The 14,052-nt window shown below is 33.9% G+C and overlaps 1 protein-coding gene across 2 annotated transcripts in view; it reads right to left on the bottom strand.

The window, feature by feature from the left end:
* slit2 (slit homolog 2 (Drosophila)) overlaps positions 1-14,052 on the bottom strand; it is a 166,617-nt gene that overhangs the window by 54,846 nt on the left and 97,719 nt on the right. For both annotated transcript variants that reach the window (XM_088917790.1, XM_088917782.1), the window contains exons 6-9: positions 8,195-8,266; positions 6,543-6,614; positions 5,259-5,422; positions 3,122-3,254 (exon numbers count right to left, since the gene is read on the bottom strand). In XM_088917790.1, coding sequence (XP_088773916.1) covers positions 3,122-3,254; positions 5,259-5,422; positions 6,543-6,614; positions 8,195-8,266 — 441 coding nt within the window. The remainder of the gene's footprint in view (positions 1-3,121; positions 3,255-5,258; positions 5,423-6,542; positions 6,615-8,194; positions 8,267-14,052) is intronic.

Raw genomic sequence — 14,052 nt, forward strand, 5'->3', positions numbered from 1 at the left:
ATAACAATAATACTTGCTGTCTAGAAGGCACTGTCAAGACAAAAATATATGTACTCCTATATCAGATTTAAAAAATAGGGACGACATACTATATAAATAAAAAGATACACAGAACATTCTTGAAATTGAAAGCATCAGCATAACTGAATTTGGAAGACAATTATTAAAAAGTGCCCATCCCTTTAAATTTAAAATATAATAATTTTAACAGGATTGTGACAATTGTGTTAGATGTAAAAAATAAAATATTGATTAAAACATCTAAGTGGTAAAAGCTACACATGGTTAAAACAACGTGTTTTTGTTTAAAAATAGCTAATAATGAAAACATCTTTTTTAAATGAATGAATCCTGTTTATCGATTTAAACAATATACCATTAATTAGTATTAAACATTAAATAAAAATCTTGATGCGCATTCACTGTACTTCTGTCTGTAAATGTTAGAATTTCTACTACAAACATGTCAAATGTGATGACCAAAAAAAATGATGTTTGATTGAAAAAATGTTTGATTATGTATTCTTAGTACAGCTTCAATTTTAATTGAAAGATTTGGTGAGGAAAAGGTCTCCAAAAATCCTTTTAGTAATTGTAAATAGCAAAAATATTTGATCAATTATTTTTGAATACCCATTGGCAATGTCTGAGAATAGTAGTTTAAGGTACATTTTGGAATTCCATCCTTAAGTTTAGGCTTAGGTAAGTTCCTTTGAAACCTTTCCCATTCTTTGATGCAAACAATTTTGAATGCATTCACAATTTGTGAGTTTCCTGGCAGCAATAGTGTGCTTCAGTCCAGGCGTAACATTCCAATTGGATGTGGTCAGGTGACTCTTGCTGCCCATGCAGTACTTTGAACATTTTCCTCTTTAGGAATTTTGTTTTTGACTTGGCTGTATGCTTTGGATTAAAATGTGGAGTTATGTGCTATGAGTATATGTCCCCCAGTTATCATTCCATGTGCTAATATATTTATGCTGTGTTTAATCTTCCTGCAATCACAAAGGTTTCAAGTAAAAAAAGAACTAAAGTAGGCCAACATTATATAGGTATCAACTTCTCAACTGGCATGAAGTGCACCAGTTTACATTCAACATTTTTAAACAAACATTCTGTACATTTATTGCTTAACTATTACTTAATAGCGATAACAATTAATGCATGTCATTAATAAATAATAAATAATATCACCTCATTTTAAAATGAAAGCATTTATAAGTGTAAAGCTTTAAAGTTTACTTCCCTATGGACTAAAATGGTCTGAGCGACATGAATGATAATGATGATATTTTATGTGAAGAGCTCAACAAATATAAATTGGTTGTTAAAACTCTGTGAGAGGCCAAATTTAACAATAACTAAGGGCAGTACTTATATTGCTAGATTTAAGATATTTTAGTAAACCTCAGGATAAAGGAACAAGTACAGTGTTTTTTTTTATTTCTTCATTACTACATAGTAGAATCTGGAATATCAGGATACCAGTTGTTCCTCCAGTTTTCTCAAAAGAAAAAAAAGAGAAGCCCTGGACTAAGATATTTAATTATTGTCACTACTATAGACTATAGAACCGATATTTGATACTTATAACAAAATAATCATTTAAAGGAATAGTTGTGCCTGTTTAAAAAATCACCAACCTATTCTAGTTTGTGGACCAACCTATCGAGTTATGCAACCCTACTGAAGGGTAGTAACGTCTCCATGATCTCTTGATCCTTAGTTGAACCTACTATATTATTATTAAGCACCACGATCAGGATCAAGTTAGGGAAATACAATAGACTCAAAGGAGGCACAAAAACACCCAAAATGGCCACTTATCATTTGTAGTTTTAATTGTGTTGTTTCTATGGGCTGCAAAGTGTCAGAGGTATCAAGTAAGAGCAAGGTAACCTGGATTGCAAGCAAATATATTCCTTAAAAAAGTCATCATCCATATTCACCCTTAAGAAAAGGTTGGTGTGTACAACCTGTAATTGTGTATCCCTGAACAGGAGGCAATACCCTTCTACACTACAGTGACATAATGCTACCATGTTTCTACATGAAAATAGATGTGAAGATATTATTGTACATTCTGAAACTCTCCAGCTTTTGATAATGTATTGCTTATACGATCAGTTCAATTGCTTGCAATTTCTGTCAACCCTAGGTCTCAGTCTCAAAGTTTTTTCACATTGTACTCCTATGGGCCTTCTTATGTATATCCCTAAAATTAAAACAATATTTCCATAAATTAATTCAAACACTAAAATTTGTACTTATATTTAATTTATAATACCAGAAATCCGGTTATATTCAAGTGTAAATAACAAGTTAAATGCTTCTGGTATAACTTGCATTTCACAGTCAGATGCACAAGATATTTGTGTAAGCAATTAAGATGCCTGGTTTTGTATGTCCTTGTGCTGTTGTTATTACAAATAACAAAACTTAACAATAACAGCAATGCCCAAACAATGAGAAAAACTAGAAACAAACATGCTACTTAAAAGCATACAAATGAGGAGCTGTAAAAGGGTACTTGCAACACAAACATCACTCCAGAAAACCAATTACTCTGATGTCATTTATCAGAAGAAAGTAAAATATTTGTCACTGTATTAAGCAATAAATACTGAAAAAAAAGCCTACTTATTATACAGTACTGTCTCATATTTATAATTTATTTAGTCTCTTAATATCCTTAAAACACATAGAACAGCTGTACTTTCAATTGAATTTGTAATGTGCTGTTTCTGGCTCAGAGAATAAATCTCTAAGAAATATTCAGTCCTTGTAAAATGAATATGCTTGTAAAGAAAAAGATAAAAAGAAACGTCCAACATAGACTAAGAAAACTGAACCTGGGTTAAGACAAGTTAAGGATTAACTGAAAGAGGTGGAAGGTTTACTTGCGACTTCATTCATCAACCGCTCTTTTAGTTTAACTTTAAAATACACTGCTGCCCTAATAATAGTCACAGAGTTGTTTGTATTTATTTGGTCTTATAATATTTGTTCTGAAAATGAAAACCTATAGCGTCCAAGTTAGATCTTTGAAACGGTCATATGAGCTCTAAAAAAAACCCAACTTATTCAAGCACAAATGAAAACGACAAACGGAAAGACTTACATTTCCGTAATGGTTTCGGGGAGGTTTGTTGGAATCTCAGTCAAACCTTTTCCACGACAGTCCACAATATTGTTGCTGCATGTGCAGGAATCCGGACACTGTAGAACACTGCAGGATGGAGAAGACTGTTGACCTGTGAGGGAGAAGGAGAAACCACATTGAGCCTCCCTGCTACACGTTCAGATAGGGACACTCCACATGAAAATATCCAGCCAACCATTTATTATTGGAAAATTGCTCATTCCTGGAAATGTTCATGGCAACTTGGAACCTATCCTGGAAACAAAGGGTGCAAAGCTAAACTACGCTCTGGAAAGGATATGCACATATAAAAAATAAAACAAAGGTTCACTGAACACAATAGACCACTGAATAATACTTGTACTTTTAAACATACACGAGCCAATGGCATCCAAAAACACAGAGATACTACAGCTGACTACAGAAGAATGCAAAAGAAAATCAAATAAAATAAAGAATGGGAATAATACTCAGAAGAATATGCACAGTAGCCACCTCAGTCAAGACAATAATTACAATACAGGGCTCCCCAAGTGAGGAGTTTGGAATGTTTACAGAGCGCTTTTCTGATCTTTTCTTAGGCAGTGTCCAGTGAAAACCTAAATTTTATTTCAAGAACATGAAAGAAATTTTGAAAGGGGATAAAACTATGCAATCTCTTGTGCCTGTGTGTCCAGGGCTATAACTCCAATCAACATGGCTCAGTTTGGGCAAGCATAACCGTCCACTGAAAGAAAATTAGGTAGGTCCTTATCAGATGCTTATTTGCAGTGAGATGTCTTCAGTTTTGACTATTTCAAAGTGGGCTTTTTCCAAGCCTCTCTCATCTGCAACATGACACCTTACTAAACAAATCTGCTTACTAGATGAAGTGCCCATGTTTTATAATTAAAAAGTACATATTGTATATTACACTCTGTATCCTATGCAAGGCTGTAAAAACATATACATCTGAAACATGTACATCTTAAAGGCCTTTAACTTTTATTATATTAACCTTTGTTGTTGCTGTTTTTAATACAAAAAATACATATTTTTGAACCTAGAATCCACAGTTATAAATGCATGAGGCACTGTACATTATTAAATGTGTGTTTACCCGAATGCTCAAAATTGGGTTTTATATGCTCCAAATTACGGGTTATATACAGTACTTATTAAAATATATGTATTATACCAGGTAATTTGTAATGACGGTTTTCTGTATTTTTTTTATTTTACAAATGCCAATGCTACAACTGAAAAAGTAAAACAAATAAATTAATTACACCTGAAGAAGGCTCCACAGCCGAAACATTGTGTTTCCTTTATTTTCTTTTCAGCATGGAATAAACACGTTACCTGTTCCTTTTGCAGCCTACGCATTCTGACGCAGCTACCTACTTGAAATAAATTAATTGATGTTTGTTTTATACAAAAAAGTAGATTTTGTGTATAGACTGCAGAAATGTAAAGGAATTCAGACAAACTTACAATGTATCTGCGTACGACATTACCTCTTGCCATTTTAAGCACATGCAAATATTATGCATGTTTTGACACATCCTTGATATAATAGAAAAACACTTTTTATAGCAAATGTAAACAACAATGAAGCCTTCAGCTTAATTCCTGTCATGAAATAAATGTGTCAACTTGCCTTCCTCGTCATCTTGAAAGCATGGATGAGAAAATACAAACAAAATTAAACCATTAATGCATATTTCCGAGTCAAGAAATGTTGCCAGGCCTTTTTGCTGCATGTAAAAACAGCACTTTTGTACATTGAGGTAACACCAAGAAATATGAAGCACTTCGTAAATCTTGTTTGGCATCCAAATAAACTGACAAACCTTTTGTCCAGATGCCAAAGTTCACTAAGAATATTAACATAAAAATTTTGCAGAGCCGTGAAGAAAAGATCATCTTCTTATCTTAAAATCTTTCAGAAACCGAAGCCTATGAAGGCCATTTCAAAATACTTCATAATAATATTTCCTGTTCTCCAGAATAAAAAATGCAACCAAACTCATCAACACACAAAGAGCAGCTACTGCTCGAGCAGCTATTAAATAGCAACATGTGTGAATTCCAAAGCTAAAGACTGCTCCTGAGATCAGGAAAATTAAATTCTTACCAGAGCATACAAATTCTTTCTTTTGCACCTCAGCAACATTGTGACCCCTCAGGTGGCTGGGTCCCATGCACTGTGTGTAGAGCCCGACTCGCGGCCTCTGACGCAGCCAATCAGAAAGCCAGGCCACATTACAGTCACAGTAGAGGTGGTTAGAATGAAGGCGACTAAGTGGGGACAAAACAAATCAATATGGGCAAATTACAAATGTGCAGAGCTGATGCAGTTTCACCTACAGGATACGGGAGTGAGGAGCCACTAATGAGGAATCAATCTTTTAATCTTTTCTACAAATTTCACTGTGCTTGTCATGCCCATGTACATTTTAGTTAACAGCAGCTTGACAGCAGCCTTTTAGTTAAAGAGTAATTAATAAAAGTTGAGGTGGTTGTCACAAAATCGATTGCTCTAGCATGATATTGCAAACTCAGCAGAAAGGGCACAGGGCCACAGATAAATAAATACAATTCAATAAACAAGAAAAAAACCCTTAGAAAGGTGAAAAAAAGGTGTATTGGTTATCTACAGAAAGACAACACAACTAAGATCGAACTATTTCAGTCTTTATATACTGTACCTCTAAATCTAGGTTTTTTTTTACAAATATGTAAAAATCTATTTTCATTTTCTGATGAACAATGCTGAATAACGGTTCAATATAAAATAGATATCTTTTGTGACTTCCTCTCCTTTTTTATTCAAACTCAGAAAATAGATTGGGTCCTTCAACCCTTGTGCTCTACAGTCAGTACCATTTCCTGAAATTAAAAACGGTCCAAACAGCAGGACTTTGGAAAGGTGTCTTTGTATTATCTGGGACCTTCACAAGATCATGGCTCCTTTCCAAGCAGTAAAAAGCTCTTTGCTATTAATAAAATATTGGACCCTTGTATTCACTAAATTAGTTAAATTACTTTAGATCGGCTTTTATTTTTTTCCACAAAGTAAAAGAAAGGACATGCAATACTATACATCAAACTCTTACTCTCAGCATTCTCTTTGACACAGTAATGTCATTTCAGAACCTTTCAGCTGATGCACTCAATCCTAACCAAATAACCATAATGGATATTAAATCACAGGACCTAGTTCAGAATGCTAATTTTACATTAGGAGGATCATCTAAACCTCAGAGAAGGTTAATCAGCAGTTGAATTTTACATACATCTACATGTAAAATTCTTAGTCTGGCAAACAGAACTTTGGAAGCAGCTTACGTTGATTTTCATTCTGAACACGTGTTTTTATTCACTATTTTTTACAACCAGAATACTAAAAGGAACTTACAAAGTCCTGAGCTTGGGCATATGGTTGAAGCTTGCCACAGACAGGCGGGTGATGTTGTTGTTATTAAGTGTGCTGTGAAATGGCAAAAATAAAAATGTTGTTACATACCAAACCTCATCAGGAAAAAGAGCTATACATAAGCATTCATTACAGACCTTGTAGGAAATACAGGATGCAAAATTCATATTGACAGCTAAAATATTAGATATGTAACCTTTGCATGAAATATATCAGAAACCTTTTACTTTTTTTAAATTGAAAAACTAATTTTTAAATCAAAATGATTTTCCATAAATGATGTATATGACGTGAAAACACTGCTTTAATTTAATGAATATTTTTTTCATGAATAGTGATCTACTTTTAGTAAGACACAACACACTGGTAAGTGCATGCACATTCAACTATATAAGGCAAATACAAAATACTTAATTATGTGTTTCTTTTAAGCATTAGTAATTACTCACACTCATAAGATATAAGACTAGATATAAGTTATTTGAAAACAAACTTTCTCTTTCAATGAAATCTTTGCTTAACATTTTTTCTGATTCTAAATAAAACAGAAAAATATGCTATTCGTCACCAGGTTAGAATATACTGGTTGAGCTGGTTCAGAATGGCACAATTACTATATTTTCAGTAAGTACTGCAGTGCTGCAGAGAAAGGTTTTATGAGCTGAAAAAGCTCTAAAGGGTAATTAGCTCTTTCTTATAAATCACGCTATTGCAGTTCTCTTTTATTAAAAATGGTAACTGTAACATGTGCTAAGTTTGTAGACTTTTTCCCCTTTTTTAAAAATTCTGTCCTTAGCAGGGATTTACTACTAATGGAATGCTATGTAGAGAAGAATGACTATGCCAGATGAAGATTAAAAAAACATTTCTTTTCTTATAAAACAGGAATATTTAGTTCTGTGTTTTCCTAGTATATTTTCAATAAGAGGATATGTATATCATAATACATAGTAAGGAGGTATATTAATAAAGTCATTTATTTACATTTACAGACACTAAAGAGAAATTTCCTGATTTTAAAACTCTATCAATCTGCTTTACAGCTACCGTACAGTATTTATACAGCTATTTATTTACAGTCTCACCTAGAACTAAAAACAAACAACTATTTCATACATTTATTTTGCTAAAGAATATGATGCACTGAATGGCAAGGCCATACTACAAATGAAATGTGAAGAATATTTCTGAAGGTTTATGAATTTTGGGTCTCACGATCACACTGATCACAAAGGGCATATTTTATCTAACTTCATTCAAAAGTCTCACTTTAACTTCCTTTTTTTTTTTTACAATTTTTGGAAATGATTCTGTAGTTATGAACACATTTCACCATCACTGCATAATGCTAACAATTGAAATTCATCGGACACACTAAGCTGGAATAAAAATAAAATAATTTAGTGAGTCCACTACATGGTATCAGAACCTGGACCTTTATTCATCTTATGGAAATCTGAACCTCACTTCATATTTATCCCTTATAGAATAATGAAAAGAAAAGGACATGTGAAAATATTACTTTCCTTCCCTTTCCATTCACACAGACAGAACAGCCCAGTGTTACCAGAATAAATGTTCTGAGCATCAGATAGTGTCTTTTTGTAAAGATAGAGAAAAGGAGCAGTACTCACAGCACTTCCAGGTCGCGCAGAGCCCTGAACGCCCCATCCTCGATACAGCTGATCTGGTTGTAATCCAGTTGCCTGTTAAACAGATTAGGAGGATAAACGAAAAGGAGATGAACATTAGCAGTGATATGTGCTGCAAAGCTTCCTGGAGGCTTTACAGTGGCAGCCACACTGACTGAGCCCCGATCACAGACCACACTCAAGCTGCCTCTCACTGTCACAGACGATTCTGGCCTTAATGCTGCCTCTGAAATCTCTTTTTCCTCAACTGTCTGCGCAAAACAGCAGCAGCTCAGGAAAAGCACCAGTAAATAATAACTGCACCTTATATTAAATGCCAAAGGAACGCAATTTCATTACATCAAGAAAAGCTATCCATTAAAAGCTCTCAGCGTCATCTCGCTGAAACAATTTCATTAAGGTAAAGGACTGTAAATCACTTAATGTCACACGCATCCCCTTGGTGACCTAGCAGAATCCATTTATCAGAGGCACCCAGCTGCATGTTAATTCTGCTATCCTCTGCAAGAAGAAGCAAGCCATTCAGATTTGTCTTTAAATCTTTGAGCTCAATAGACTTTTACAGTAATTATTCTATACCAAATTCTATAGCAAACCAGTACTGCGGAAATAGCTGTATCACTGTAACTCTGCTGAGACAAAGGAAAGCAAAACACACCTTCAGGAAAATAAAAAAATATATATTTGATAAATGGTAGGTTTTATTGTGACTGTTTCAAGAAATACTTTAATAATGTAGTTTTCTGTGACATTGCACTTAATATTCAAACGTGTTAAAAATGTCAGGATGGCGTTACCATAAAGAACAGCAATAACATTTTTTATCTGGAAGACTGATACACAGTATACAGTATAAATTAAATTATTGCATGTAGAAACAACTTATCTATATTGTAAATTCATAAATAGATTAATAAAATATTTTCACATTTTTAAGATGCTATAACTACATTATTTAATAGTATAAATGTTCCAGATACTGTTTCTTTTAATATAAGACATGACTGCTTGCAGCAATTCACTCTTGAAAGCTTTATTTATTATTATCTCTTTACATCTTATCGTGTCCTTGCCTAAAGTATTCACTGTTGCAGTGAATACAAGTATTCAAATTGCAGTGTCCAGATGTGCAAAGCTGGTAGAGACTTATCCAAAAAGAATGTAGCCTGTAATTTCTGCCAAAGGTATCTCTACCACACATTGACTCCAGGAGGGTGCATACTTATGAAATCAGTTATTTTCTGTTTTATAATTCTAACTCATTTAAGAGGATTTTGTTTTTACTTTTACATTATAGAGTGTTCTGTGTCAATCAATGGCAAAAACACAACACAATAAAATTTTAAAAGGTCCAAGGGGGACAAAATGAATTAAGCACCTCACCATGAAATATTCTATCAAATAAAGGATAATTCTACAAATGAGACAATTATTATTTTATAGCTAAAAAACATTTTTCCCGTATCACTTCATTCTACTCTAAACGGTTAAAATAATTTGAAAAAACTAAGAGCAGCTTACATAGTAAAATGAATAAAATGGGATACGTACCAATAAAAACTAAGCAAACTGGCAAATTGTTATTTTTTCTCTCTTAAATCACATATCGAACAAGTTTGTTTCTTTGTACCTCACATTCCCAACCAATTTCCATGCTTAAATTACATTTAAACATATTTGAAATATGTGGGTTAAGTGGGTTTACATTTTAATTAGCTGGATTAAAACCATCAGTTCTCACAACAGACATGACTACATACCAACTAATGTAATATATATATATATTTAAAGTTAAAAGACTTTGATCTGTGGTTCAGTTTAAAATGAACTTTACTGACATATATTTATATTTGAAGATGATGATTTGTGGATTCGATTGCATCACATTTCTGGGAGGTTTGTAAAAGTAAAAACTAGGCTCCTCAAAAGGACATTCATACTGTAGATGACTGTTTATGTTAGAGGCAATGCTGCAGCAATAAACAACACCCTTAAAACCCGAAAGAGCTATGCACAAGATTAACTTCGCAAATAATTTAGTTAATGGGCTCTTTATTTTTTCTGCCATAAAATATATCTACTGTGTTTTTTTCCTGAACTCGCCCATCAATTTATCAAAGCGCTAAAAGAACAACAATGGCATAAACTGCTCCCCAGACACAACCCAAAAGAAAAATTGTTTCTTGAAAAATTGAAAAAAATCTTTTAATATTATCTAATTTGCTTAATGTGGTCTGTAGGTTAATTAGGATAAGCACTAATATACGTTTTTGTCCATATCTCATTATCCTTTGCTGTCAATATATAAATCACTGTACTAATCTGCAAAATCATCACCTGCCCCTTCTTTAAAGGAGTCTATGTCTCTTAAGAATATTTAGAGGAGCTGTCCATGGTGATATTAAGCATCCTACTATTTCTGGAATTTCCTTTCATTTGCAGTAGTAAGATCCTGGCATAATCTCAGGTGCCCTGTGAACTGAAAATGTTTAAGAGGATTACATGACTCCTGTATTCTTTTTCAGGTCAGCCTTTATGCTACATGCCTAAAGCTTTATGGATAGTCCAGTGCAGATGTACTGTAGTGTTTGATTTACAATAGTCTGTTGGGATACTTTCCTTTCTGAAAATTGGCTTATCTAAACTACATACAAATTATCCTACTTAAAATAAAGTATATAGTACAAAACAATAATATATCCTATTTTTCAAATTCAGATGATTAGGACAATTAGTACTGCTTTACTATTATTATTAGTGACTGAAACTCAGTGAAGAGTAATGACAAACAGACTGAAATATTTTGAAACACAAATAGCAGAACACATTTTTCTTTCGGGTTTTTAGGGGGACGTAGCCCTAAAACAAGCTATTTTCATGAATATCTGAATTAGTGAACTCACCACAGAACATTATTCCATCCTGTCTTGGAATAAAAGTTATATTTAGTGTGTTATTTCATTTTATTTTAAGCTCCATCAGTTTGAAACTATTTTGTTGTGCAGCATGAGGATGAGCTGCCTAAAGATAAATGTCAGGACAAAACATGCAATTATAATCTATCTTGATATATGACTGTATGCAGACATTTTTTATAGGCCTATTTCGTTTGGGCAGCATGGCATAGTGGTTAGCACTGTCCTAAGTTCAACTCCTGGGATGCTATCTGTGTGGGGTTTGTATGTTCTCCCCATGTTCACGTGGGTTTCCTCCAGGTGCTCCAATTTCCTCCCACATTCCAAAGACATACTGGTAAGTTAATTGGCTTCTGGGAAACCTGGCCCTGCTGTGAGTGTGTGAGTTTGTGTCTTTTGTGTCTCCCTTGTGGTGGACTAACATCCCACCCGGGGTTTAATCTTCCTTGCCCCTGTTGCTTATGATGTTAGGCTCTGGCTACCTCAGCGACCCTGTACTGAATTTCTTCTGCCTCACAGAAAAGAAGCTGTTGAAGAATCACATCCTCTTCCCTTTGTTTTATAGTAGAGAGTAGTTTATTGCCATATGTACAGTATACAGACACTGGAATTCAAAATCGCGCTGATCTCTCGGGGCATACGCAGTACAACAGACAACACCACATACTGTAGACAGTACATTACAAACATTATAAATAATAACAACAAGAACAATAAATATCTTGTGGGACAATAAATATGTATAAGTGAGAAAAAAAAAAACATTGTAGACCATGCAAAACGTGCGTAGTGCAGATGTGTATTGAATCTGAGGCATTGCAGTAAGCTGTTGAGGATGCGTACTGCAGTGGGATAGAAGCTGTTTTTGAGTCTGGTGGTCCTTGCTTTAATTGTGCAATTTTTATATGATCAACCTGTATTGCGCACTGTATGTCTGTATAGACTTTGTATTGAAGTTGAATCCAAACGCCTAAACAGTGGAAGCCTTTATTAACCACATTATATGTGGTTTAATGTTGTATAGTATAAAATCTGGGAACCTCAAAATGTTTTTCTACTATTCCTACAATATGATTTATGGATATATTGACAGGCATTTTTTTGTTATTTTTACAGCATAAGCAATTCAAGAAAGAATCAATCAAAACAAGGAAAACTAGCAATTACAAGAATTGGTATTAATGGGCTACTCATAATATAAAGTATAATCATTCATAATCTAAAATGTTGAGCTCAGGGCATGATCGGGGTAGTGCAATGGTTAGGAATCAGGACCTACAACTGGAAAGCTTTAGGTACAAATCCCATGTGAGGTAGTACTGGTAAGGGAATAATACCCTTGACCAAGGTAATTCACTCAGATTGCTTCAGTAACAAAGATGTCCAGCAGTACAAATGTAACATAAGATATAAGATAATGTTGTCAGCCCAATAAATTATTAAATCTCAAAACAACCTGATACATAGAATTCAACTATTGAGAAAACATAATAATACAAAAACTCAAAAGCATAACAAAAAATACTGTTTATGTATTGTACAGATCATGTTTAAAATGTGTATACTAAAATGCTCAAAAATAACAAAGCAACTTTCCTTATCTCATGAGACAATTTTAGTTATAATACACAGCAATATATTGGTTTGTTTACTTTTAGGTGAGAGCATTAGATAAAGCTGAATGTATTTTATATTGTATCAAAACGCTTCATTTTAAACAGCCATAACCCTGGGGTTATTCATAAAAATAGGTGGTGTGTCCAGGCCATTCCATTTAGAACACATGGATGGCCATTTCACCTCATTCATAAAACCACAGTCAGGCATGTTTAAAGTAAGTTAAAAGTGATAGAAAATTACTACCAAGTATCAAGCAACCAACAGAAGAAATTAAGCAGATGTAAGTCTTCAAGTCTGAGGACTGAGCAAACAACAAAATGTGCTGAGGAAACAACTTTTGGATCTCAAATTAATATCACAGAAAAGCAAAGAAGGAATAAAACTCCACTAAAGAACTTATTATGCTAAGAGTGGGGCTTCTAAAAAACACAAAGCAAATATTTGAAGTGTCTGCAAAACAGAAAAATCACATTTGGCACTATTAATGCTGAGATGATCATAACTGGTCATTTTCATGTGTCTCAAAATATGAGTGAAATCGCCACTGATATCAAATCTCCATAATTGTACTTTACACTCGGACATGTCCTATAGGACCCTATGGATACCTATGGATACTTTATGGATACTGTACATATGATACAGAATATGGTATACAGGTAAAAAAGGAGGTAATATTGCAGCTCAACATCCTCTTTAGCTTGGGTTGTGTTAGTTGGGAGATTCACACCTACAGTATTTTCTTGGCCACAGCTTTCGAAATAACATCTCAAATAAAACACATGGAGGGCTTGGGAGGACAGTAACTTCTGTTCACTACAGCTACATTGTCACACTCCTCTGTAATTCTACCTCCTTTAAGGAGGCGTTCTTCCCAGTTAAACACCTAACCACTCACCTTCCTGGTTTACCACCACAACTCTAATCTTTGCGTATTTAAGCACAAGGGTTTTGTCTATCAGTGCTCAGTATTTGGGTTCCTACCCGGGTTGAGCTCAGGCATCCCTTCAGTTTGTGGATTTCTAGTTTAATTACCTTTGGCTTTCGGACTTGGTTTTCTACCGCATTATTATTCGGATTTAATCTTCGGCACTTTCGCTTGGCAATTCTCCATTTGTTTGCATACGCTCTGCATAGGATTCAACTACAAATTCATCCCTGAATCCTAACATACATACTCTATTTAATCTATACATTCAATTTTAAAATACATAAAAGACATACAATTTTAGTAATTTAATAATTTATCCACATTAATGAGCAAAATATATTGAAATCACAAATAAACAGATTGGAAACAGGTGT

Source organism: Atractosteus spatula, chromosome 1, assembly GCF_055471065.1.
Source record: "Atractosteus spatula isolate fAtrSpa1 chromosome 1, fAtrSpa1.hap1, whole genome shotgun sequence".
NCBI classification, from domain to species: domain Eukaryota; kingdom Metazoa; phylum Chordata; class Actinopteri; order Semionotiformes; family Lepisosteidae; genus Atractosteus; species Atractosteus spatula.